Source organism: Spinacia oleracea, chromosome 4, assembly GCF_020520425.1.
Source record: "Spinacia oleracea cultivar Varoflay chromosome 4, BTI_SOV_V1, whole genome shotgun sequence".
NCBI lineage: Eukaryota > Viridiplantae > Streptophyta > Magnoliopsida > Caryophyllales > Amaranthaceae > Spinacia > Spinacia oleracea.
In genome coordinates this window covers 180,745,165-180,772,482 of record NC_079490.1, presented here as the reverse complement: position 1 = coordinate 180,772,482, position 27,318 = coordinate 180,745,165, and the positions used below count along the sequence as shown (strand labels likewise).

Here is a 27,318-nt window from a genome sequence, read left to right as displayed (position 1 = left end):
TTTTTTGTTGACCTACTTTATCAATCCAGGTACACGATTTACACCTATTAAAATATTTAGCGATGTGGCAATCAAGAAGGGACGGGGCCACGAGGGAGTATTCAAGTAAGGTAGGACGGCCTATTTCCTCCAAGTTTACTTGAAACAAAAACAAAAACAAAAACACACTATTGTTCAAGTTGCTCAACTAGTGGTCAACGACAACTCTGCCCGGCCATCCTAAAACAAAAAATCACAAGTCTTGGTCGTCTTCATCTAGGTAGAGAGGATAACAACAGTTTACGACTTCTCTGCCACCAAACCTAAGTCGTCTATCGTAAGTCACTAAGTCTACGGCTCGACGATAACAAGACAATACAGTTCAGCCAAAAGTATATGAATTCCGCGTTTTTGTTCAGCCAATTAAAACCCAAATGGCCAAATGCATGTTCTAGCTAGCTCATTATTTAGCAGATTGGTTTTACAAATTCAGCGTTTGTTTAGACTAACTTCTGTGATCTAAATGGGATTTTTGCAACTCATTATTACTATAGTATTTCTTGGTACTACCATTATTACCAATATCACCTTTACCAAAGCACAACACATTCACGGCCAACGTCAAGGGAGGCGCCTAGCTGATGCAGGAGACACAACCGGTAACTTATTCCTTTTTCATTTTATTGCCATCATTCTTACTTTTATAACTCTCACTTGGTATATATCTTCTTCATTTCTGGATTGATGCATCAGTTTCACTTTTAATTTGACTGTGGATTCTCATTAGCCCATAAGAAATAATATAGTTATGCGGAATCTTATTAGATTCGGTTCAAAGTAAATTTTTGGAATATCAACGTTTTATTACTTTTGGGCCTGTAAAGATATTTACGTTTTAAGTCGTGTATTGAACACCGTGCAATGTCGAATGGGTAATATTTTAGGAATCGGGAAGTAACTTTGAATCACATAGTATAGTCAAAGTTGTGTAGTATCGATCTAGCTCAAGTCTTATATGTGACCAGAAGCACAACGCGTTTAAAGCTCGGCGCATTAGTTAACGTAATATAAAAGTAACACCAACATTGAAAATAAAGTAACACAAGTATATACAAGGAACCTCTAACATGAAACTAAAACAAGAAAAGTAACGAAGAATACAATGTATAAGTAACATCAGCATAGAAAGTTAAGTAACGCCAGTTTAGGTAGGGAATCTCTAAGATGAATTTGAAAGAACTGCAATAACTAAAAGTAACACCATCATAGAAAATCAAGTGATACCAGTCTATACCAGTAACCTTTAACCTGAAATTAAATAACCTGCAATAAAACAAGAAAAGTAACAAGAAATATATAATATAAGTAACACCAACATAAAAAGTCAAGTAACACCAGTCTATACAAGGAATCTCTAACATGAAATTGAATAAACTACAATAAAACAAGAAAAGTAATAGTGAATACAATGTATAAGTAACATCAGCATAGAAAGTCAAGTAACACCAAACTATACAAAGAATCTCTAACATGAAATTGCAATAAAACAAGAAAAGTAATAGCGAATACAATGTATAAGTAACACTAGCATAAAAAATAAAGTAACATAAGTTTATACAAGGAAACTCTAAAATAAAATTAAAAAAGTACAGCAAAACAAGAAATGTAATAGCGAATACATACAATGTATAAGTAACACTAACATAGAAAGTCAAGTAACATCAGTCAATAATCTTCTCTATAGTAGTTGTGTGTACATTACACCCTCAAATTGATAGTGTGACTAGTCACACAAGAGACGCTTTGTATCAAGTACTAGATTAGAAAATGTTACTTTGTTTCTTTCTTTTCGAAAGGAAAGTTGGCTTCTTCATAGGAATAGTTGTTTTCCCTGTTTTCTGCCTTTGAAAATTTGTTTTCCATGCTTAATTACCAAAACAAAAAGAAAAAGGGAAAATGATATTTTGGAAAAGTCGTTTAAACAAACGGAGCCGAAATGAAAAATCTCTTACACTTTAGATAACAAACTACCGTGGTGTATGCTTTAGGGTTTTGGGATCCCTTAACCTTTTCCCTAGTAAGCTCTAAGCCTCTAACTCAGTTGGTAGCACCCAAAATCTTACGTCTCTTTATAAGGTTGCTAATTGTGAGTTGTGAATATGAGCAGGACCGACTTAGTATTTCTTTTGTTTTTGTTCGTTTTTAAAATCAACATGATTACTATAAGTATGACTATTTTGTTTGTTCATGATTCAATCTAAATCATATGAATTCAAAACTAAAAAACAATGAAAAACAAAAAAAGGTGGGAAGTGATAGTGATGCGAAATGAACCCTTAAGTTTTGTTTTTATGTGAACTTGTCTAATATGTTGATCAAATCTTGTTTACATCACTGTCTTTTGTGGCTCTTTACACCGGAGAAAAAGGAAGAAAAAAAAAGCGAAAATGATAAAGGTCGCAACATGCGACCTTTAAGACGTGTCACAATGATGACATGGCATGCTTATGTGTCATGATTTAAATTGGAATATAAAATATTTAATTTATATATCCTATTATACATGTTTAAAATAAAGGTAGGAAAATCTTAATATTCTAATTTGTTTCTTTTTTTATATCGATTACCTTATTCACATGTTTCCATAGTAAAAAATTAAAAATTTTAGTAAAAATATTACGATGACTCATAGCATACGTGGCGCCTATATGTACCAATTAAACTCCGACACGTGAGATTGCGACAACTAAATGTTGTCAACTTGCGACCTTTATCATCACCCAAAAAAAAGATGAAAGCAAGCGCATTTGTAAGAGTGGAACCCATTGTTGATTGTTGATTGTTGATTGTTGATCATTTAAGTGGTGATTGGTAACAGGATTCATAAGCATTGATTGTGGGATGAATACAAGCTACACAGACGAAACAACAAGATTAAATTACACACCAGATGAAGCATATATTGAGAGCGGCATGAACATGGACATTCTCCCAGAATATAAATCAGAAACAACAATGCAGCAGCTCATAAATGTCAGAAGCTTTCCTGAGGGAAACAAGAACTGCTACAGTCTAAGACCAGGTCAAGGGAAACGCAGAAACTATTTAATCCGAGCTTATTTTATGTATGGAAACTACGATTCCCTTAATGAACCCCCAACTTTCGATCTACTGCTTGGAGTGGACGTATGGGACACGGTCAAGTTAGATAATTCATCTCATATTGTGATCAAGGAAATCATACATACACCATCCACTGATAACTTGTATGTCTGCCTCGCCAATACAGATTCAGGAACACCTTTTATATCAGGATTAGAACTAAGGCTTCTAACTGACTCTATCTATAAAAGGAGCTTTGGCTCGCTTCATCTTCTCTATCGATATTACACTTCCTCAACATTTGTCAACTCGGTTGTTAGGTAATAACTTCCCAATTATTATGAATTACTTCCGTATTAGATTATTAATTAGATAGTCATTATGCATTGTTTTAATATTTTAGATACAAGGATGATGCCTTTGATCGCATGTGGAACCCTGCAGTCCCAATTTCTGGGAGCTCCATTGAGACAATGTCGGAGGTTGGCTCAAGCAACGATTTTTCATTGCCATCATCAGTTATGAAAGCAGCACTTGTACCGAAATCTCTTGGTCAATCTATTCAAATCTACCAGCAAGCAACTGATAAAAGCACAACCTTTTACTTCTTCCTCCATGTGGCTGAGATTTTAAGCCTTCGTGCAGGACAACTCAGGGAATTCAATATCTCAATTAATGGCGTCAAACAATCAAAAATCTTTAATCCACTTTACTTACAAACTACAACCATTTTTAACCAGGAACCAATTACTGACTCCTATCTTAATATTACTATCCATAAAACCATGAATTCCACCCTTCCTCCCATACTGAATGCCATGGAGTTGTATAAAGTTAAAAATATTTCAGAATTATCAACCGATGAGGCAGATAGTAAGTTCTCAACTATATCGATCATCTTTCAGTTGTACGTGTTGAATTCCATCGAGTAAATATTGTTTTACTTGAATTAGTTCTTGCTATCAACAATATCAAGTCATTCTATAAGCGGATGAAGGACTGGCAAGGAGATCCATGCTTTCCAAAGGGTTACTCGTGGTCTGGCGTGGACTGCAACTATGACAGTTCCAACTCAACCAGAATAATATCACTGTAAGCTTCTACATCCTATTTTTAGTATCTCTTAAAGAATTCTCAAGTTAATTAATCTTTTTTGTGATCAGGAATCTTAGTTCCAAGGGGCTTACTGGACATATTGCGGCTTCATTTGCAGATCTTACAGCAGTACAAATCTTGTAATGTTTTTAAGCAAAAAGGGTTTTGATTTAAGGTCTGCATGACTCATTTCAAAGATTCTGACCTTTATTATCATTTATTTCAGGGATTTGTCAAACAATAACCTCAGTGGGCAGATACCCGAGCTTCTGACAGACTTGCCATTCTTAAAAACCTTGTCAGTTCCCTTTTCATTCATTCCTTTGTTTTCATTCATTCCTTTGTTTTGTTCCCTTTTCAGCTGGAATTAATTGTTACTGCGTGTGATGGCGTAATTAGCTAGCAAAGTGACAACTAAATCCAGACCGTGGTACTGTAAATGTTAAAGGTCTGTCAAGTATTAACACAACAATGTTAAATGTTTGCAGAAACCTTTCAGTAAACAACTTCACTGGTTCAGTTCCTAAACTTCTGTTAGAAAAATCTGCTGCAGGATCACTCTCTTTAAGGTACTTGTATCAACAAATATTCAAGATCCTATAGTTTTCTGTCTTTGAGAATTCACCTTCTCTAAAACATGTTGTCTGACTTTCTTATGTTTCCGAGTAAAGCATGCAAAACAATTCAGATCTATGTTCGAGCAACTCCTGTACTTCGAAGAAGAAGATAAGCAAAACACTCCTTGCTCATATAGCTGCATTTTCCGCTGTACTGGTTCTAATTGTAGCAGGTTTCATCATTTTTTGTATACACAAGAAAAAAACTACTAGGTATGATTCCATATATGTTACTCATTTTCAACATATTGCACAATAATGGCGTGGTATAAATCATGATGCATTTCGGATTCATTAGTCAATAAGCAAGTCTTAATTTGTTCACAGAATGTATGGAAGACCAAGTCCATACCACCATAGATCTGGAAATGGCAGAAGGAAGGGTGAATTCACACGGTTTTCTTATTCTGAGTTAACAAGCATGACCAAAAGCTTCCAAAGAGAGCTGGGGAAAGGCGGATTTGGAGTAGTTTACTATGGTTGCCTAAAAGATGGCATGGAAGTGGCTGTCAAAATGTTGTCTGGAACTGTGGAGGCTTCTGAACAATTCACTACAGAGGTTTGATCAGATATAGTTGAAATTCAAATGTTTATGGTAATTACTTGATATTTTATTTTGAATGACAGGTTGAACTCTTAATGGATATTCGTCACAAGAACTTGGTTTCTCTAGTTGGATACTGTGAACAAGGACCAACCTTAGCTCTAGTTTACGAGTATATGGCTGGTGGTAACCTGAAAACTAATCTCTTAGGTATGCAGTGCTGCGTTTGATTTCTTATAACAATTGTACGTTATTCTGTTAGGGCTTCTCATTATATTTTCTACCAGCTTCAAATTCATTGAGTTGGAAATCGAGACTCCAGATAGCAATTGATGCTGCACAAGGTTAGCAAGCTAGCTAAGTAGTATCAAAACACTTAAATATTATGTTTTGAGACTTGAAGTTATATGATGAAGGATCATTAAATTGTTTACACATAATCTTAATTGTAGGACTGGAATATTTGCACAATGGTTGCAGGCCACCTGTAGTCCACAGGGATGTAAAAACCGCAAATATCTTGTTAAATAAAAATCTTGAGGCAAAAATAGCAGATTTTGGTTTGTCCAAAATCTTCCCAGATGAAAGTAGAACCCATGTGTTAACAAGGGTGATGGGCACACCGGGTTATCTCGATCCTCAGTAAGCACACTCATGACATTCATTATGTAACATACACAAAAGTTCGAATGTGTTGTAATTCTAATCTTATCTAGCTATTGCTAGTGGTAGCTTAGGAAATATTGAGAGTGATATTTATTAACAATTATTTATGGTTTAGGTATCATCAAACAGAACGTCTGAATGAGAAAAGTGATGTGTACAGTTTTGGTGTGGTCCTTCTGGAGTTGATCACAGGCAAAGCAGCAACAGTGAAAATGGGTGAGCGGACTGGTTATTTGGTTCAATGGGCCATCCCCATTGTTGAAACAGGGGATATAAATCTTATCCTAGATGAAAGGTTGCAGCAGAGTGTTGAGAACTCAAATTCTGTATGGAGAGTAATAGATACAGCTATGGCATGTGTGAAGCCAACTGCAAACGAAAGGCCAACAATGAGTCTGATTGTTGCAGGATTGAAAGAGTGCTTAGGTATGGTCATACAAACAGAGCAAGCAGCATCACTTCCTGATGATTTAGCTGAAATGTGCCTAGTCACCTCCACCACACAAATGGCTCCAGAACCAAGATAATTAACTCTTTTGCTTTACTACAGTCTGTAGACCTTGGCTTTTCTATTTCAATAATCACACTACATGGTATGCATGCACATGCACTTAAATTCATTATAAAGGTCTGTATTCAATTTGGGTATCTTTATTCTTTTGTGTGAACCATAATCAATACTATTTTCGGTTACCATTCTTAACTCATGATATGAGGCGCCAATTGCAAATATACAAATGCTAGTTCATTTGTTTAGAAAATTGGAACAACTGACATGGGAACTGAAAGTCATTTTGTTCCTATTCTCTAGTACTCTGACATGGTTTTTAGATTAAGGTAGATGTAATGGAGTTGATGTTGAATTATGAATTCAATTTCCTATGCAAATTCTGTACATAATTTGGGGTAGAGACGACATAGAGGATGCACCATTCCCCTAAGGGTCTGTGACTCTGTGGCCCTAAAGTCTACACTCGCCTTGTCTGGTTATCTAAGAAAGAAGGGAACAGTTTTTGTTCTTTTTTACGGAGTATGTGTTATCAGAAGAAAAAAATTCATACCAGTTTTGCAACACTTGATTCAGATATTATAGGTGTTACAGAAATGACATAATGTAGATTTTCTCAGCGAAAAGGTGCTGCCACTTTTATCAACTCCTGATTCTGCGACAAAGAACAAGATACATGGAGAAAATCCATTCTCATAAGCAATTACCTCCGTTACTACTCACTAGTTACTAGGCCAAACATCTAAGATCATAACAACTATTTGAGCTTGGTTCAAGGTCTGTCCTGTAACTAGGAACTTTAGACAAACAATTCTACTTGAAACTTGAAACCTATTGTGCTAACAGTTTGATGGTAATAGATACTAACCTCACTCGAATAAGAATAAACTTGTAAAAGTTCCAATTTGGATGATGAAATTTTGAAAAAATATAGTATATCTTCTACTAAAGGCGTGATAAAAATTTGAGGACGCACGCGGAAGTTTTGATGGACCCGAATAATATAACAAATTTACATTGTTATCATTGATTACATTAATAACAAATGTACAACACTATTTGTTTTGGTAGAACACTTGTTTCTACCCTTCATATTTTGTGGGAGCTCCTTGATTAGCCCATCCTAAACTTATGCAAATACAACTCATCTAGATTTTTCTTAGGATAATTCTATACATTTTCTAAGTTTATTCTAGATTATAATTTACAATCATATTTCTAGATTTTTCTACACAATACATTTCACTACTAAATTTTTACAAACATATTATCTAGATTTTCTAGATTAATATTTTAACAGGGCAGGAGGCCGGGAAAACCCATGCTTTACTTGCAAACTTTTATCCCAGGTATTACTCACGTCAATTGCTTTACTTTCTGTAGTATTGTATTTTGAGCAGAATGATTAATCGTTTTTTAATGGTAAAAAATGATACGAAAATGCAGCTTCAGGGTGTTTGAGTACAAATAGCAAAATAAGCTGCACAAGGTTAGCAATCAATGTTACAGCATTCCCGACTAAGTTTTATAAACCTAAGCTCGAGTATCATAATTCAACTGTATGTATAGGAGTAGACTACTTGCACAATGGTTGCAGACCATCCATAGTCCATAGAGATGTGAAGACTCCAAACATCATACGTATCAACAAGACTCATTGGCACAACAAGTTATCTTGATCCCTGAGTAAGTAAATTAGTACATATTGTACACATTGTATTACTGAGAATTGCATACATTTTACCAACTAACATGACACATATGTTCCTTTTGTTTAGGTATCATATAACACAACAACTGACAGAGAAAAGTGATGTAATACAGTTGTTCTTTTGGAGTTAATCACAGGCAAAACAGCAATCATGAGAAAAGTTGATGCTTGGTACTTAATGACTTGATTCTTATGTGAATTGCATATATTTTCTGTCGTTTTGATCGAATTTTGTATTCATTACTTGCATTTTTCATTGAACAAGAAATAGAAAGATTTTAACAAAGGACACATTAGAAAAAAGGATTCACATTTTCGCTTTGAAGAATTTAATTAATCAGAACAATGAATACATCAAATTTCACCTAAAAAGAATGAGACAAGAATCATCCTAAAAGAATTTTCTCCACAACAGAAAGCTATAATTTCCTCTAAACCAGCAACAAAATGAACATATAAACACAAACCCTCCATTAGCCAGCCTTTAATTATCTCACACAGAACAGCTCTTCTGATTCATGTATCGATAAAAGGCGCGCTTCTTCTTCTTGGAATGGTTCTTAATTGTAAGCACAACCTTCCCAGGCTCATTGTTTCTGAATGAGTTTCGAACAGGCTCTTCAACCGAATCCATCTTCTTCTCCTTGTGGATTATGATGGTGTAAGATCCCTCATCTGTTGGAATAAATTCCTCCTTGTAGCTCACTTCCCATCCCAAAACAGCCATGTCCCATATTAATGTTGCTCCACCCTGTTACAGCAATTCAAATTACCTTCATTAAACCCAACTACATATCACAATACAATACTCAAATCAATCAAAACTTGTGATTTTTATTTTTGGGGCTCATACATCAGCTTCTGGGATCTCAATTATTTCTGTTGATCCTGGTTTCAAGCAGATTTCGGTAACTCCTCCACCATCTTCTGAATTAAACTCGAAATCGCTTTCGCGCTTGAACCCACCATACTGTGTTGGAATTTCTTCCAATGGGATATACCTATAAAACAATTTTGTACAATTAAGTATTGCTACACAAATTAAAGATCAACTGTCATAAAAAAAATGACTTACTTCAGAAGAGTTTCAGTAACTTTAGCTGGCCTAGCAACAACTAATTTGCTCTTGCTTCTTTGTGTCAAGAAAGGTGAAATAAGGGAATAAAAAGCATAGTACCAAAATGGCACATTAATGAATACCTGTCACACACAAAAAAAGCCATAGAACATTAGCAAACTTACACAATATAATCACATATAATATATACAATTAATTAAGAAAGACTCACATTTCTAGCAACTAATTCAGGGTAATTATCCTGAAGAAGTCCAACAGCCTTGAAAGTAGCACTTCTAATTTCCTTCTTAGAAGGTCCAGGGCAATTCTTGAGATCATAAACTTGAAGAATTGAAGTAACACCCCCAGGCCTAAAATCGAGCTTTTCGATACCTTTCTCCATGAATTGAAACCTTGACCTTAAGAATTGCTCCCTTTTCGCCTCGGTCCCGAAAGTCTTCTGATAAAGCTCTTCATTGCCAAACACCCCAAAAATATTGTAGCAAACCGGATGGTTTTCGCGGTCTTTGCCCTTCATATAGGCTGCATTTGCAAGATCTTCCCCTAAATCCTCCTCTAAAATGGATTCAATCTTGGAATCCTTCCTCCAAACAAGGGTTTTCTTAAGCATCTCAAATGCCTCATTGACCTTAAACTCCCTAGCTCTTAAAAACTTGAGCAAAATAACATCAGTACCTTCTGACCCTTTGTTAGGCAATAAGGGCACTCCCCAAATGGAAATATCCTCAATTTTATTCTCTAATTCCTCTTCTTTGCTAGATTCCTCAGCTGGGTTTTCGCCTTCCTCCGGTGTTTCCTCTGATTTTTCCTTCTTCTCGTCTGTCTGGTTTTCCTTTTCCTTCTTCTCCTCTGATTTAAAGAGGGTATTCGTCGAAATTGCTTCTTCGACCTTCGATTTCAGCTCAGATAACGCCTTTTTTTCGCCGTCCTTTAGATCGGAGAGGTAATTGCTCTCCTCTCTGTAGGAAGAGCTTTTTTCAACCAATTTTGGCTTAGGCTCATCCTCTACATTTTGGGTGTTTTCCTCAACATTTTGGGACTCTTCATTGACCAATTTAGCATCACTTTCAGAAATCACAACCTCTTCTTTCTGGGTTTGTTCGACTGATGAAACCTCAACAGTCATGTTGTTGATATTTGAAAAATTAAACTTCAAAATTGAAGGGTATAAAATTTTTGGGTATGTTTGGAGAAAAAAATGAAGGGGTTTTGAGTTGGAGGAAAGAGGGAGAATGGGGGATGTAACGGTTATATAATTTGAAAACGGAATAATACTGTGGTCCCCCTTTGACAACGGTTACTTAGGTGGGTCCACCATAAGAGGAGCCGTTGGTAAAAAGTAAAATAGTGGGATTCCTTTGCCTATGCCTAGGATTTGTTGCCTTTGGCTAGGCTGGAGCCTGGAGGACAGACAGTCTTCATTTGCATGGGATGGGTCCACGTAATTTGTTGTTCTTTGGGTCGGTCGTGGAACTAACGTTGTTATGGCCCTGTTTGGCAATTGGTTGTAGGCTGTTGGTTGTCGGCTGTTTTATTTCGCTGGTTTGACTGGCTGTTTAAGTTGGCTGCTTTTGTTGGCTATTTGACTATTGATTGTTTAAATATATGTATGGTAAAATCATTCGCTTTTGGGTGCAGCAATGTAAAATGACATTTAAGGACATTTGATGGCTTTTATTCATTTATTAATAAATACTCCATATTATCTACGGAGTAAAGCGTAATAACAAACAAATAAACTATAAATTAAAAATAAATTAATATATGGAGTAGTATTAATTTTAATTATTAATTGTTAATTGTTAATTATTAATTATTAATTACTAATAATTAATTACTAATTACTAATTATTAATTATTAATTATTAATTACTAATTATTACCGATCTTTTTCTAAATTTTGACTTATAGGATTAAAAGATACTTGTGTTGAGTCATGTCTTGAAATCATATCCCCCATTCAAGTTATACAATGAAAATTAAAGTACAAAGGGAGTAACATAAGTTGTGAGATCCTAGCCCAATTGTACTATTTTGTACAAAGTTGACATTCTTATTTTAAAAAATGTTCATGGATTTGAAAAAGGATTTAAATTTAATATTCAACGGGTAAGGGTCATACTGATTTGCTTCCATTCTTCACATGAAAAACCTTTTAACAAGTGTATGGTTTACAATAAGGTTATTACGAAAGTGTAAGGCGGGCTCATTACATGCATGACTCACAAGCCATCGCAAACGCAGTTAACTTGCATCAATCACTCTCGATTTTATTTTAGTTTAAGATTTTCTTAAGTCATACTTTTGTACTTTTCTTTATGTCGAAAAAAAGATATTCTTAAAAAAATAAAAGTAGCTCGAACTTATTTAACCCGAATTCCGGATTGCTAAATATAATTTGTCCACTGTTTAGGTCAATATAACTTTATCCATAACTAAATTGTGACAACAAATTTAAATAAGCTTTAATTACGGACTAAGAAGTTTGGATATACGTCTTTCTAATTTATAGTAGAACCAATAATTAAATTTAGTCTGTAAGAAGTTAAAAGTATAAAATTGTGTATATAGAATATCACTATGTGATATATTCCAACTTAATACGAGTACTTATTCCAGAAATCTTTTACCTTAATTAACAGATCGGCACGTAGTGATGCATCATGCTACTTCAATTATGCACAATTTTACCTATCTAACCCATGAACAAACTCATCAAATTGTTTTTACTAGAATATGCAAAATCTAATGCATCTCCTAAACTCCATTCCTCAATCTTGATTACGAATTTGTAGCTACTAAACAAATTAATACAAAATTGTTTTGTTGTTGTTGTTGTTTTGTTTTTGACAGCAATACAAAATTGTTCATTGGTAACTTGGTATATATTGCCTACTGTAGTGATTGGCATTCAAGCCGCTCAATCTATGGCTGATTGACTAATCAACTTCACTGTCTTTCTTGGGTCGTAGCATGTGCCTCTGTGCCACACTCAGATAGAACCATGTGATGATGTGATTCTCAATTTGTCATACTCCCCCCAATTTGAAACCAGATGTTTGCCTTTTGCTTTACTTACCCTTTCAAAATAATATGATCAAGATAAGCATAATTTTAATGAATTTTTGATAAATTAAGAGTTCGTTTTATTCACCTAATTTCATTTATCTGAACTTTTCATAATCTACTATTCTCGTAAATCATAATAGCATATGGATTAACTGACAATCTTGTACAAGATAAGTTAACGACATTTTTACTTGTATTTACAGAGTACTCCCTCTGTAATTTTTTTTAAGTTACATGTCGACCGGCATAAATACTAAGAAAACATAGTTGAATTATATTTAATATAACAATGATGCAAGTGGAGTAATTAAAAAAATAAAAACAAGTGGGTGTAAAAGTTAACAGGAGAGGACTTATTTATACTCCCTCCGTCCCGGAATACTCGATCCGGTTTGACCGGCACATATTTTAAGGGACTTGAATTGACTTATTTAATTTAATAGGTAGTAGTTGATAGTGTGGTATTATTTTAATGTAGTTAGTGGAAAATGTGTAAAGGGGTGGGGTTGGGGGAGAGTAGGTGTTGAATTTTTAATTATTTTTTGTATGGAGTAGGGGGTAGGTGGGTTAATAGGGGTGGAGTGAGAAATAATATAATATTGTTAGAATATTTCTATTTTTAGAAACAGGTCAAGTATTAAGGGACGACCCGATAAGGAAAACAGGTCAAGTATTCCGGGACGGAGGGAGTAATTCAAAAGGTCTTGCATGCACAAGGTGTTGTACACCAACATAACTTTTACCTAGTTTTATCTAACTTTTACCTTATTTTCTCTAACTTTTATATTATTATAAAAAAGTTGACATATAAACATTTTAAAGTGTTAAATGTTAATTTAATACATTATTAGTGATTTTGTAAAAATATGTTTTATTAAAATAAAAAAATTTATCACTAAATAATACTCCCTCCGTCCCTAAATGTTCTTCTCATTTCCCTTTGGCACACTAGCCAATGCAAATTTTACATCGTTAATATCTCTAACTACGTGTTATTAAAAATTATAAAATTTACATATTGTTAAAGTACTCATTGAGACGAATCAAACAAGACCCCATATGACTATGATTTTTCTTATATACTTCCTCCGTTCCGAAATCATTTATTTTTTACACTATTCACACTACGACTTTGCCCATTTTTTGTGATTCGTACGTATTGAAATTTTAGTCATGTGGAGTCATGTTAGATTCGTATCGATAAATGTTTTCTAAATATTAATTTTTTATTATTTTTACTTGCACAGGATTAGAGATATTAAGAGTCAAAGTAATGGTTAAAAGAATAAAAGTCAACCATGATGCGATATTTCCGGAACGGATGAAGTATTAAACATAATTCAAAAGATTCTCTTTCATAATGAATAATGTCAAGATTCCAAATGGAAAGAACAATAAGGAACGGAGGAGTAAATAACTTTTAAACATTTTACGTCAATTTTAGCTTTGGTGTGCAATATTTAACGTACAACCCCCATGTAAATAAGCAAGTTGAGAAACGGATCAAGTTGGCGGGAATAAAATTTAAGAAGAATATCAAGCTAGCTCCAGTATCACAGTATGTCATTTGGCTGAGATTTTACAATACGACAATGAACTGCGAGTTCACCACTTGTATAAATAAAACCATTTGCATTTCTGACAGTCTGAAATGGTCTGTTGACCAACACCTCAACCGCAACACAAAATCTTTGTACAGCAACTGCCACCAAAATCTTCTCGCTATACAACTAGCTGTACCCTGCAACTTTCAACTAAGTTACGGAATAAGAGGTTACAACTTACAACTCATTGTACATAGAATATTGCTGTGAATGTAAAAAATAAGTTATGGATTCTTAACTTAAATCTATCACCAAAAGTTTCTCGCCGAAGGAATTAAACAGTAACATTAGCAAGAAATATGAGGTCATATAGTACACACGACAACGAGATGCTATCAACACTCATTTTTTTAATATACCACCATCAATCAATAAGGAATTGTTTTTCTTTCCCCTTTTTCGGCCATTTTCTTTTCTGGCACAAGATTTATAAACATGAAAAAAGAAGAAGTGTTTAAAGAGCCAACTCTGCTTGTAATGCAGCGAGTTCATCTTCATCGGTGTTCTTTTGAGGCGTCGGCCTTGGTGGATTCATCACTGGAGCATGAATTGGTGCTATAGGGGCAGTCGTAGCTGGCTGCAGAAGTTGTTCTTCCAACTCAGCTCCTTCAAGTTCTTCAAGCTCGGCTTCCAATTCATCCTTTTATACCAACAATAAACAGAGAAAAAAAGTTAAGGAGTAGTACATAAGTGATGCATTTGTAGAGCTACACTTTTTTTCTAAAACCCTTACGTACCTCGTCAAAATCAGCTGCACCACCAATAGGAGAAGCTAGTGCCTCCTGTATCTGTCTTAAATTATCGGTCTGCTCGTTGATCTCATCCATTGTCTTGTCCACGTCATCAATATTCCTGTAATGTAAAAATGAGCAACTTTCTCATAACCAGTACCAAATTAAGAGATGAACATTGCAGTTGAACACTAGCTAGTTTCAGTTGAGAACCAACACTAGCTACTTGTTCTAATTTGGTTTAAGTTCATTTTTGACAGGATTATAACTAGTGATCTATTTTTAAATTAGGGAATAAAGCATCACCAGAAAAAATACAGACACTAATCATTTTAGAAAATTGCCCCTATACGTACTACATTTAGATATGGAAGCACGTTATAATTATAGGATATATTGACAGCAACAGTGACCTGTTTGAGACAGGAGACATTCCCTTGATTATCCAAGTAAATCAAGCAATAACGATCATATCATAGGTAATGCATGCTTTCTGGTAAAATTACTGAACTATTGATAAAAACAAATTGGACTGCCAAGGCACAGTAAAGACATATAGGTACACCCTCTTTCCCTCTCAAAATGCTCAGAAGAATCTTCAGTTTCCAGTTTCCACTGACTCCATTGAGCCATTGCCTAGAGACAGAAGATCAATTTAATGACAATAACAAGTGTAACAAAAAATAAGCTGTCTCGTATTTCATGAAAATACGAGTGCCTCAAACCCTACAGCAATTATCTAATCTACAAATGGGGGATTGGGAGCTGAATTTAAGGCAGTCTTAAGTTCTTAACTCTTAAGCCTCTGATATTTCGGGGTATATCTATTTTACATCAACTTCTTCCATTCTTTATCGATTTCCTGCTCTTTTTAATAGGAAACGAGCTTGTTCTTCATTATCCCATCATTTAATGCCAAACTGTAGTGCATATAAGAAAATCTATCCCTGGGGCAATTTAGCAAATTTAGCAGGGCTAAAGAGAGCAATCAGAGGGGAGTCTTAGCCATGACTTATCTGCGCATCGGTGCTTAATTTATCTGTAATCATCACATGAGAGGTTCACAGGGATATCTGTAATCATCACATGACATGTTCACAGGGATATCCATGAAAATTCATAGTCCAAAACCCTGTTATTGTGGTAAAGGAGGCTCAGTGGCCCAGTGGCATTTTGATCCCACCAAGCAGGAAAAATTACAAGGACCCAAAAAAATTGACACACAGTCAGGTTTAGACTTTAGACACACCCCAATGGATAGGATTGCAACTGAGCTTCATGAATATAAATGAAAAAGGTTGTTGAAGACACAGGCTAGCTCATTCTTAGCCGGTCTTGGTGAAGACACATGGTCAGCTGTTTTACCTCTTATTCTTCCAAACCAGCCTAAAAGGCCCTAAATGTTCACAAAGTCAGTAAAATCAGGGTCCTCCAAAAAAAAATATAGGACAGCAATATCTATAGAAGATAGAAAGGATCAGCTGTTTCTGGGTTCTTTTCCCAGATCTTTTTGAGGGGGGGGTGGAGAAAAGGAGTCAAACAGGAAGCAATGAAAGCCTGAATCCACCCGGCCAGATGGAACCAGTTAGACACGATCCAGCTGCCAGGCTGACCAGCCATCCTGGTCATGCATACAAGATGCGCCAATCAAAATCTAAGACGCCTTGGCCAAATTCGCCAAAAGCAGATCTGGTCTAGCTTGGACTAAGCCAGACATGCCTACGCCTTCCCAATGGAGGGCTATATGCACATACCTAGAAATGTTGAAATGCTTATGGACTTATGTCAAGCGAAACAAACCTCTAGGTCAACACTTCTAACTAGGGCTAAAACATTCATCTCAGAAGGGGTAGTTAGATACTAAGGAAGTCAAAGATCACACTTGTAATGACCTTTCCTAGGACTGTTGTCCAATCCACATTAAGCATTTAGGGTCATCAGACTTCCTAATGAACATACAACAAACCCTGGAATCATAGATTCGAAATTGAAGGAGCTCAAACTTACGTTGCTTTCTGCATGGCCTTCATAGCATTAGCACCAGATCTTAAGGCAGCAACTGTCTCTGTCGTTGCCTTTGCAGAATCGAGCATTATGATCTGCGAGCCAACAAACCAGCAAAAATATTCAAGGTTATGTACTTGTTAAAACATGCATCTCAAAGAAGTTATATGAACAATTAAAACACAAAGCTCATGTAGGAAAAGAGCAGCACAAGAACCCCCAAAATAGCATCCACATCTAGACGCAACACAAATCTATTTAAGAGTATTTCACAAAGCAGTGGATAAGAACGCAAAAACTACTATACTTGAGAACATAGTCAAGTACTAACCTGATCATGGATTCGCAGCTGAAAATTTCCAACCTGCTCTGCTTGCTGTTCATACAACCTCTTCCTCTTTAAACATTGTATCGCAGCTTCACAGGAATGAAGCAACAAAGTCAGATACAAAAATGCAGAGTCAAAGTCCATACTCATTGGGCAGAGATGCCTTGCTTTAGTTATCACATAACCAACAATGCATGCAGAACTGTAAACAGAATATTTATTAAAACTAAATCCTAAAGTTCAAGTTTCCAAATTCAAAGGTATAGCATTATGCTCAAATCTCCAATTAATCAGACTAACCACTGGCCATAAAAATTCCGATAAATAAGAGCCACCTCTAGATTTATGCTTAGCCAAAGTTTCAATGATAAAATAATAGAGTTCTGACTCTGCATAAATACCAATATGCAACCATGTAGTTAGAAAATATAGAAATGCAATTATACAGTCAGAACCCTGCAATAACTAATAGAAGACATGTAATATTTCAATCTTGAAAAGTACTAAGATTCCAGGAACATACCGCGTTTGTTCTTCGCTTTTGTGAACTCTTTTGCCTTTTGAACTTCTGCAGCAGCTCTTTTCTCTAAGACCTGCTCTTTCTTCACTAGCATTTCAAGTGTCTGCAGACCATATGACAATCGAAACAATCAACCAAAGTGGTAAAGGGGCAAACAGAGATCAATGTTTCAATACATGATATTTAAACAATAATTGGCTATTAATTATTACAATACATGATATTTACACAATTACTGGCTATTAATTATTAAAATACATGATATTAAATAAGACATGCAAGCAACAATGAGAAACAAACATTTAACTCAAAGCAATCACAATCATATTGCCTCAAAATTCAGAGGTAGCATGCTTTTCCAATATTCGTAGGAGACTTCCTAAGCAAACAAAGAGGTAAGGGCTACGTATAGCGCACTAAATAATGTGAAAAGTTTTATGTCCCTTTGCTATAAGTGACGGCAAATTTCCTAGTTAACTTAGCCGCTGATTGAAAGAGTTATTTTTTAATTAAAAATAAAATAAAAAATAGTGAAAGTGGATAGAAAGCACAAAAGAGGTAAGAAAAGTTATGAAGACGGATAGAAATAGCCAACAGGGTTGATGTGATGAGAGGAGAAAGTGGAAAATAAAATTGTGATCTTTGACTTTAAAAGGAAGAGTTGAAGGGAAAACTTCATTTTGGGGCAAAACAAAATAGTACTTGTAATAAAGAAAACTTCATTGCAGATCAGTGGGCGCATATAGCAATACCAAGGAAATAGAAATCCTCGTTCAACTAGCAACTCGTGCAAACTGCAAGTCCCATTTCCATTGTAGCATGCAAGAACAAATTTTTTAAGTTGAGCATGCTGAACCAAAATCTTTCAAGTTGCAACAGAGAGAGCACGAGGAAACATTGACTAGAAATATCTTGCAAATGGACTAAGCGCCATCAAATCTGTTAATTAATTACTAAATATTACATCTGATCACTTCAAAAATGAGCTTTTGTCCTATAGCAGCTACAACATGTGATATTATATTTAAGCCAGTCAGTTCCCAACACATCAGGTCTTTCTTCTCTTTGAGTTCTTTTCTAGTAAATGGTGTAAATGAACTCATTGCTCAACCACCTCTGTGAAATAACATGATCCACACTTCCATTGAACAGTACTCTGAGATTATCCAGCTTCAATGTTTGTAAACCAGCATAGTAGCATACTCATTTGTCTTACTAAAGATGTTTTCACAGCATAAGGAAAAGGAAGCCCCCCTTGAGCTATATAAGGAAACTAATACAAGATAACAAGAAGTCTTAAATGCTCTGCTGGTCTGACCCCCAATAGCAAACTAATTATATTTGTTAAAGTACACTTTTTACATAAGGTTGTGATAAAATACAGCACGAAGCCATGAATTAACAAGTAAAATGATGTAGCATGAATATGAGAGTTGTTTAATGACACCCCAAAATAGAATGACAGACAATTATTTCCAGATGGATACTATTAGGAAGAGTGCCCATGTACAAACCCTTGAATTACTGTTTTCTCTGCGTGAGTGTATGTGTGTAAGCGAGAGTGAGAGAGAGTCAAGATGGGAGCTCATAAGCAAACCAAAAGGTAACACCTATCTATTCCAATCAAGGGAAACGTCTAGGTTGACAGAAGTTGATACTGAGACTGGTGATGATAGGAAACGAGCAGGGGAAAACAATCATCTGATTACACTTTTCACAGGGAGTTAATTCTTTGTTGGAAAGGTTAGTACTTCGAAAGTAATGAACAAATCCTGCACAGTTCCCCATCCCTTCGAGCTCCCTCATCACCGACCGTCCATTGAAACAGTAGGAGAAAGAACCAGAGTGTACGAGCTAAGTTCTACCCTTCTTGGAGTATAGATGACACCACGCCTTCATTCCACCTCTCTTTATCGTGCTTCTCATTCATAAAAAATAAAAAAATAAAAACAAAAGGGAAATGTAACAAAAATAGAATATAAGGCTATAACAATTAACCAACAGTACAAGCGTCTCTAGCAGTTCATTCAAGGCAATTGAAGTGATCATAAGTCAACCAGAAGATACAAAGATGTCCCAAGACGAATGCTATTCTTATCAATGTCTACATGTTTTTAGAAATTCACTTGTTCAGTTCCAAGGAATTCGAAACACTTCGAATCTCCTTCCCTCACTCTCCCTACCCTATCAATCTATCATATTTCCTTTATATGAATATCATCATAAAAGAAGCATAATCACAATTCGATTACTCGAGCTAAGAAATGAGATAAAAATTGGCCTTATCACCTCGATCCAATGCCTTCACTGAGTATCAAACGCAAATCAACCATTAATTTGACAGGAACACAATTAATCAGTTCTGAACTTCTTAATTTCAACACCCACAATGCAACTTAAACCCTCTGTTTCAACACAGTTTATCACCTACGGAGTAATTAACAATTTTTCCTTTCAAATTCAACAGTAAATCATATAATTAATTCCATATTTGATCAGACGAATTCACCCTTTTCAGCATAATTGACAATCTCAACAAACACAAAATTAAAAACAAAGATTAAATTTAAAATTAGAAAATACAAACCTCATCCAATTTTGCCAACGTCAACAAAGTACTCTCAGTAGTAGCTACCTCCCGAGATTTTGCACCAAATAGTCTTGAAAACATATTTGACGACATTTTAATTTCCCCCTGAAACCAAATCAGCACAACGAATTCAAATCAAAAATCATCAAACAAAAAATTCAAGAAACCATTAAACCCTAACAAAATTAAGAAATCCAAAAGAATATCGATCAATTTCAAAAATGAACAAACCTGAATTAGCAGACGAAAATTGTAAATGCAGAAAAAATAAATTCAATAGAATGGATTAATAACAGAGAATTTAGAGAAAGGCGAAGATTGTGAAGAGAAAATATTAGGATTTTGATGAGAGAGAAAGCGGAGGTGACTTGAAAGTTTCTTCTTCTCGTAATTTTTTTTTTGTTTTTTTATTTTATTTAATTTTTGGGTATTTATTTTGGGTTTAAGGTGAAAGAAGAGTGTCATAACTTCATTAGGAAGTTAGCAGCAGGTCGACCACAAACAAATAGGGAGTCAATCTATACAAAAATCATTAAAACATTGAGAAGAAAATAGGAAGGTTCTTTATAATTATTGAATGCATAAAACATCAAATTTAGTTTGTTCCTATTTATTTTGGACAAGTCATTTAAAAACAAATCGTCTCTATTTTTATTTTATTTTATTGAAAGGAAAATTAATTCATTAATAAAAAGTCATACGACATCTACAAGAGAAATATAGATTTAACAAATACATGACAAATTGAATCAAATAAAGGTTTCCTTCATAAAAACTACGGTCGTTGAATGAATCTTGCACTGTAGAACGTCTCCCGTATATAACGCTGGAACATGCAGCCTTTTCAGAGAGAGGGTCTAACGATTTGTTGTAGCCGCGAGTATGGTTTCCACTTGATTCATCTGAAGGTACTCGAAATATTGATATATGTTGCGATCCCGAATAAAACTTTAACAACGAACCAATTCTACATAAATCCACTGAACGACAAACCAAACATACTAATACTAACTCCACCATAGGGAGACTAACGAACAGGGACGGACTCCGCGCATATGGTGAAAATTTATTGAATTTAGGAGACAATAACTGAATTAAATGAAGGAAAATGGTCGAAAATAGTCTAATTTCCGAAGAAATTAGACTATTTCCGGCCTACGGCGCCCAAGAAAATAAAACCTAGAAAATAAGAGAGGGAGAGAGGATGGGAGAGCGACTAAGTAATTGACATCGTCTCTATTTAAACATCTAAATAGTGGGGGAAAAAATGGACTCATTGTCTTACATGATGAAGAAAATGAACATATAAAATAGTGTGTTTTATTTTTTATTTTGCTCGCAATTATTTGCCTAACAACGTGCACTCCTTCGTCTAATGGATTTGTAACACATAGCTAACATTCGTTTTTTGTCCATTACAAAATATAAAGCTACACATATTATTTTATTAATTATATTATTAAAAAAAATTAAATTAGATATTATTATAACCTTTTTAATATTATTTCATTTCAAATTACATAACCAAATTTCCTTATTAAAATATCTATTCTAAAGTACGATATGATCATACCCGCATTATCCGATTCGATAACTCTCTTTAATCAAGGCCCAAAACTAATTTAAGGTACCCAAGGTTCAAAGAGCACTAAAAGACCCTTGACGCTCTTATCAAAAATTATCTTGTTACCTTAAAGAAAAAATTATCCCTATTAGAATATACTCTGTATTCTCTTAGTTGTAAAATATTACTATACGTTAATCAAAGGAAATAAAATAAGAGAATATATTTATACGAAGCATACGTTAGTCAAAGTAGATAGCTAGCATAAGAGAATATATTTTCAAAGTAAATATTCTAACACATTCCACATTCTTCTCTCTTTCTCTCAGCTCTTCGACTCTCTTAAGAAACACTTATCGGATTTTAGTAGTACAATTGGCGTTTGTGCCTCTTGTCTTCATGGACGCTTGTTTGTTGTTATTGAATCGCAATCTCAATCCAAATCAGTTCCTGGTAATTCTAAACCTAACCCCAATCAGCTTTATAATCATTGCTTTTATCAGCAGCAACAGCCTCCGCCGCCGCCTTTGATCTTCTGTCGGTCTGTTTAGCCGTATATTAACAGTAAAACCACCTATCTCCCATCCCTGTTTGTTGACATTTAATGGTTCTCTCTATTGTGTCATTTTGAAGTGTCAATTTGTGGTGTTTTGTGTAATGTTGTTATCTTGAATTCTTATTGTATCAATATTTTTTTCTTATGTGTGGGCAATTTAATGGAGATATTTGGTTGTTTTTCTTATGATGAGCCTATGTGCAATAGGATATGCTTAATTTTACACCTAGAATGTGAAGTATGCCGGGTTTTATTGTGGAGATAGACTGGTGTTGTGCTAAACAAAAGAAATGAATTCATAATTCAATAAGAATTGAAGTGAAAAGAGAGGAGGTAGGGAGAGCGTGACCGTAATAATGGTGGAAGAAATTTACGGTTTTATTGCTATTTTATAGTAAGATTTAAGTTTTTTAATTGTAGTAAGTATTTATATTTTAATTGTTCTTCCCCTTTTTTATCTTTGACTTTTTGCTAGTTGTTACATTTTTGTCGTGATTTATGCCGTAAATGATGTTACACCTGCATAAGAAATGATGTCTTGATTTGGCTGCTTGAATTATACTCCCTTTGTTTCCAAATAATTTCACCTGTTTGATTGACATACTTGTCAATGCAACTTTATCACTATATCTCTAAATGTCTATTGTTAAAAGAGTTCGTATTATATAAATATATCGTGACTAGTCCAACAACATAGTATATGCTAACATATGTTTTTTCTTTTTTTTCTTTTTTTTTTTAAAAAAAAAGAAAAAAAAGAAAAAAAAAAACTAAGTCAAATTCAGCATATATAAATAATGTAAAACTATGCCAAAGTAATGCATTTTTTCAGAAAACGGGGGAGTACATCTAGAATAACTATACTTTACATTGCTCCCTTTGTGATAGGGAAGTGATATAACACCTTTTGATATAGAAGGCGATAAATTGAGAACATTTCAACCCATAAATCGTGAATAATATATTCCGAAAGATGCATATAGTCGATTAAAGTTGGTAGACTAGATAAGTCAAATACATTTCTCAATGAGTTGTCTTGTTGGGCGATAATTTTAATTCTTAAGATTCCTTAATTCAAGCACACCAAAAAAAAAAAAAAATTACATTGGGGGGTTAGTAAGGGTCCATACAATTGATGTCGTATTCCCATGTTAATGAGGATCCTAAAGTTTGTAATTTATGTTTATTAAGAATACTTTTGAAAAAAACTATAATCATGTAAAGTATTGTTTAATTCGTTTCAATAAGTTTTTCAAAAATATCAAAGTTTTACTAATAGCCTTTAAAAGAAATTTTAGTCATAATGTTGCAATGAATTCTAATCAAAATTCATTTTAAAGTATCCCTAGATGACAAATGAAGCAGGTTAACCAAATGATCTATTATTGATTGCAAATAAACATGTTATGTGCACAACCTCCTTATAAAATATAGATTCCCGCCCAATCGGCATAGTTGTAAGTTTCTGCAAGGCTTATATTGATAGCATAACATGTAGTTCAATATAAACCGAAAGAACTGAATATCTTCCATAGTTCTAGATGAGTAGTTTTTGGGTCAGCTTTATTTCTTTGACATAAGCTTGTAGAAACAAAACTAAGGAAAATTATTAAAATAAATAAATAAAGTTGAAAATGCTCTTGCTAGGAAAAGTGCTTGGTGAACTATGTCACGGTCAACGTTATTGATATGATACAGCACCAATCAATGGTCATGCCAATTTTTTTGATCTTCTGAAGCGTCTATTTTAGCTGCATATCTAAAACTTCCTCTCGCTGGAGCAAATCAATAAGCATGTTTGAATCTGTAAGGATTGTTACTCTTTGGTATTGCCCTTGCGAAGCCCATTGAAGACCAACAAGGAACACATTGGCTTCCGTTTGTAGAGTAGAGGCAGTTGAACCAGTTTGTGCACCCCCCCCCCCACCCCCCAAGATTATCGGTGTTCCCGTTGGTTGTCCGTACAAGTACCAACCCATTCCTGCATTCCTAGTATCCTTGTGCCAGGATCCATCTACCATTATATATGTTATATCTCATCCCTATAGAAAATCGAAGGATAAGGAAGTTCCTTTTCCGGTGGATGAAGAAACTGCAGGTGCGGTTGAAAATCCTATTTCATAGTGTAATGTTGTTGTTGAGCCTAATAAATTCGGCTTTAACTGCAGACAAGGTTGTGGCTTCATCCTTGAAAACTCGATTGTTCCTAGTCAACCAAAGAGCCCATAGTGTACTAATAAAGTATACATTTCTTGGGCTGTCATTACCACCCTGGCTATTAAATTGTCGGATATAAAAAAGAAGGTGTTCTGTAAAGGACATAGAGATTAGCTTCATTGTATTTTGAGTGGATTTGAAGTGCTTCACCCCTCCTAATATGTTGCGTAAGTTCACATAATCTAAAAATATGTTGGATGTCCTCATCCTGGCTTTCACATAGATCACAAGATGTTGGGATTTTCATTCTTCGTCGCTCAAGATATAATTTTGTCCAAATCTCGTTATGAATTGAAGGAGCTTCCAAAGGAAAAGCTTCTATTTAGGAAGAATACGCATTGACCATAGTGTTTTGTAGAATTCTCTACCAGAATCTACATGTGCTGGTCATATCTTTAGCTGCCAATGAAGCATAAGAAAATTTCACTGTAAGGTTCCCCGATTTACGGAACTTCTAGTAAAGGAAATCTTCAGTATATGATGACGGAAGTTCCATACTAAATATTCTCTAAGCATCCTTAAAATCAAAGCATGAATGGGTCTTTTCATGATTCCACCCCCTACCCATTGGTAGAATGAAGTGGTGCACTTTCCAATCCTTGGCTTCCCTCAAAGTTACATGAGAACCGAAAAGCGGAGTTTCCCCTTCAACCTACTTATCCCTTCCAGCAACAATACGATTCTCATTTCCCACCTTCCATTCACACCCCTAGAATTATGTTACACTTTACATATACCACGCATACCCCAAGAAATGTTCCTCCCTATATGCACTGCTAGGATACCTGTTGTTAGAGGCATATGAAAGTTATGACTTACGACCCCAGCCAGCATTGAATGTGGGTTATTGTACAGTCGTCAAACCTGCTTCATCAGTAAATCTTTATTTAAACATTTTGTACCCCTAATTCCTAAACCTTTTAATCCATAGGGAATTTGGATTGTTTTCCTGTTTACCCAGTGCATCCCCGTTTTATTTTTCCATGCCGAGAAGAATCTGGTCAATAGAATCCAATTTCAAAGAAATGGAAAGAGGAACCTCCATACAGCTGAGAGCATGCGATGCATTGTAATAAGTACATAATTGATGAGGATCAGCTTCTAGGGTTGTGATAAATAACAAGAGGTCCATGCTGATTCTTTCACAGCCCCCTCCTCAATAAGAAATTGGAAGTTCAGATATTTCTTCCCTACCAAGTCAATCGGAACTCCAAGATGGAAACCTAAAATGGAACCAGTTGCATTTACAAAATTTCCTTAAAAGCATCATTTCCTCGTGTGCATTAGGACTAACCTTAAAATACGATTTCTGTAAGTTCAGTTGCTGGCCAGAAATAGCACAAAATCAGCTGATAATGTGAGAAACTTGAGTGCAACTATCTCTGGCAGCAGTAAAGAAGAGGAGAGAATCATCCGCGAAAAAGAGGTGCGATGTATGGGACACCCCCGACACATATTAATAACTTTAAAGAGATGCATATCACTTTCAAGTTGCAGCATTCTTGATAAAATATCCATGCAGAAAAGAAAAAAAAAGGACCTAAAGGATCTCCTTGTCGAATTCCACGGTATGGTCGAAATTGCTCTGAAGTATTACCACTTAAAAGAACCTTATATGACACCATAAAAACACACTGGTTTATTAGTTGAATCCAATGCCCTGAGAAACCATATTCCCTAAGCACCCGGAGGAGGAAATCCCAGTGAACATAATCATAAGCTTTACTCATATCAATTTTGAGTGACGTCAAATAACCACTTTCCCTTCGCCTAGTATTAATTTTCTCAACAAGTTCATGAAATGACAAAACATTTCCGCCATGAATCTTCCCGAAATAAAAGTGTGTTGAGAAAGAGAAATAATACCTAGGAGCATACCTTTCATTCTAGAAACCAAGCACTTGGAGGCACATTTTTACACCGTATAGCATAGGCTGATTGGTCTTAAATCTCCAATTTCTTGAGGCACATCCCGTTTGGGAGTCATAACAAATAAGGAGTAATTCCATTCCCTAAGCAAGTAACCCGTAGTTAAAAAAACTCCTAACGACTTTACAGATTGAATCTTCGACCCTATCCCAATGTTTTTTGAAGAAACCTACAGTTAACCCATTTGGACCTGGAGATTTTGATTTGCCCATTAGATATCAACAACTATAAAAGGGCTATTTAACAAGGTCAAATTGGCACTTGAGATTTGAGGAAGGTCTAGTTATTGTAACACCATTTCCACATCCTCGTTGTGTTTAGAATTTCATTTCAACAAAAAATATTTTTTTAGTGAGTTTACCATTAATCCATGCACTTGCTCTTGACCTTCAATCTATATTCCGCTTTGATCCTTCAAGGTTATAATTTCATTCCTTTTTTTCCGAAGTTAAACTCTGGAATAAAGAAGTGTTGTTGGTAGATCTCTTTCCGCTACCCATCATTCCTTCATTATTTGTTTCCAGTACTAGAGTTTAATAGAGGTTTGGGAAATCTCATCATTCACCTTATCAATGTATTCCGCACCTTGAGATAAGTTCATAACGTTTGTACCAACCAAAGATAACGTGTCATGTAAATCCCTCCAATTTATTTCCATAATTTTTGTTTTGGAGGCACCTTTTACGAATCCTAATTTGAAGGGACACTAATTTCCTCGAGAGAACATTGTTGAGCCTTGATTATAAGTCCTCCAAACTTCATCAACTAATTTACAAACATCAACAAATTGAAGACACCGATTTTCAATTTGATAAGGTCTCGACCTTTTAACAACACTATTATCAAAAATTATTGTTGCATGATCTGAAGCAATAAAGGGTTGATTAAACAATTTACTACCCAGGA

At 35.0% G+C, this 27,318-nt stretch overlaps 3 protein-coding genes across 3 annotated transcripts; 1 reads left to right on the top strand and 2 right to left on the bottom strand.

Moving 5' to 3' along the window:
• The first annotated feature begins 185 nt into the window (after positions 1–185).
• On the top strand, positions 186–6,764 carry LOC110781846 (probable LRR receptor-like serine/threonine-protein kinase At1g05700). The gene is made up of 13 exons (XM_021985896.2): positions 186–638; positions 2,858–3,401; positions 3,485–3,954; positions 4,035–4,173; positions 4,245–4,316; positions 4,403–4,474; positions 4,665–4,745; positions 4,848–5,006; positions 5,121–5,352; positions 5,421–5,547; positions 5,625–5,681; positions 5,790–5,979; positions 6,119–6,764. The coding sequence occupies exons 1-13, from the start codon at positions 503–505 to the stop codon at positions 6,528–6,530; spliced, it is 2,691 nt and encodes an 896-aa protein (XP_021841588.2). The 5' UTR covers positions 186–502; the 3' UTR covers positions 6,531–6,764.
• A 1,751-nt stretch (positions 6,765–8,515) lies between these two features.
• LOC110781847 (patellin-4) lies at positions 8,516–10,522 on the bottom strand. Its single transcript, XM_021985897.2, has 4 exons — positions 9,512–10,522; positions 9,298–9,422; positions 9,076–9,223; positions 8,516–8,973 (listed from the first exon to the last, which is right to left on the bottom strand). The coding sequence occupies exons 1-4, from the start codon at positions 10,424–10,426 to the stop codon at positions 8,716–8,718; spliced, it is 1,446 nt and encodes a 481-aa protein (XP_021841589.1). The 5' UTR covers positions 10,427–10,522; the 3' UTR covers positions 8,516–8,715.
• Positions 10,523–14,143: 3,621 nt separating this feature from the next.
• Positions 14,144–20,616, bottom strand: LOC110781848 (vacuolar protein sorting-associated protein 32 homolog 2). The gene is made up of 7 exons (XM_021985898.2): positions 20,378–20,616; positions 20,144–20,251; positions 17,560–17,659; positions 17,040–17,125; positions 16,712–16,803; positions 14,711–14,825; positions 14,144–14,613 (listed from the first exon to the last, which is right to left on the bottom strand). The coding sequence occupies exons 2-7, from the start codon at positions 20,237–20,239 to the stop codon at positions 14,428–14,430; spliced, it is 675 nt and encodes a 224-aa protein (XP_021841590.1). The 5' UTR covers positions 20,240–20,251; positions 20,378–20,616; the 3' UTR covers positions 14,144–14,427.
• Positions 20,617–27,318: the final 6,702 nt, after the last annotated feature.

Bases quoted from the DNA above. Each gene is read 5' to 3' on its own strand.
- LOC110781847 (XM_021985897.2), bottom strand. From the start codon at position 10,426: ATGACTGTTGAGGTTTCATCAGTCGAACAAACCCAGAAAGAAGAGGTT. The intron at 9,423-9,511 runs GTGAGTCTTTCT...TGTGTGTGACAG, and splicing joins CTGAATTAGTTGCTAGAAAT to GTATTCATTAATGTGCCATT. The intron at 8,974-9,075 runs GTATGAGCCCCA...TTGCTGTAACAG, and splicing joins TTGAGATCCCAGAAGCTGAT to GGTGGAGCAACATTAATATG.
- LOC110781846 (XM_021985896.2), top strand. From the start codon at position 503: ATGGGATTTTTGCAACTCATTATTACTATAGTATTTCTTGGTACTACC. The intron at 3,402-3,484 runs GTAATAACTTCC...TTAATATTTTAG, and splicing joins TTTGTCAACTCGGTTGTTAG to ATACAAGGATGATGCCTTTG. The intron at 3,955-4,034 runs GTAAGTTCTCAA...TACTTGAATTAG, and splicing joins ATCAACCGATGAGGCAGATA to TTCTTGCTATCAACAATATC.
- LOC110781848 (XM_021985898.2), bottom strand. From the start codon at position 20,239: ATGTCGTCAAATATGTTTTCAAGACTATTTGGTGCAAAATCTCGGGAG. The intron at 17,660-20,143 runs GTTTGTATTTTC...TATGGTCTGCAG, and splicing joins CGTTGGCAAAATTGGATGAG to ACACTTGAAATGCTAGTGAA. The intron at 16,804-17,039 runs GTTAGTACTTGA...GTTGGCTCGCAG, and splicing joins AGCTGCGAATCCATGATCAG to ATCATAATGCTCGATTCTGC.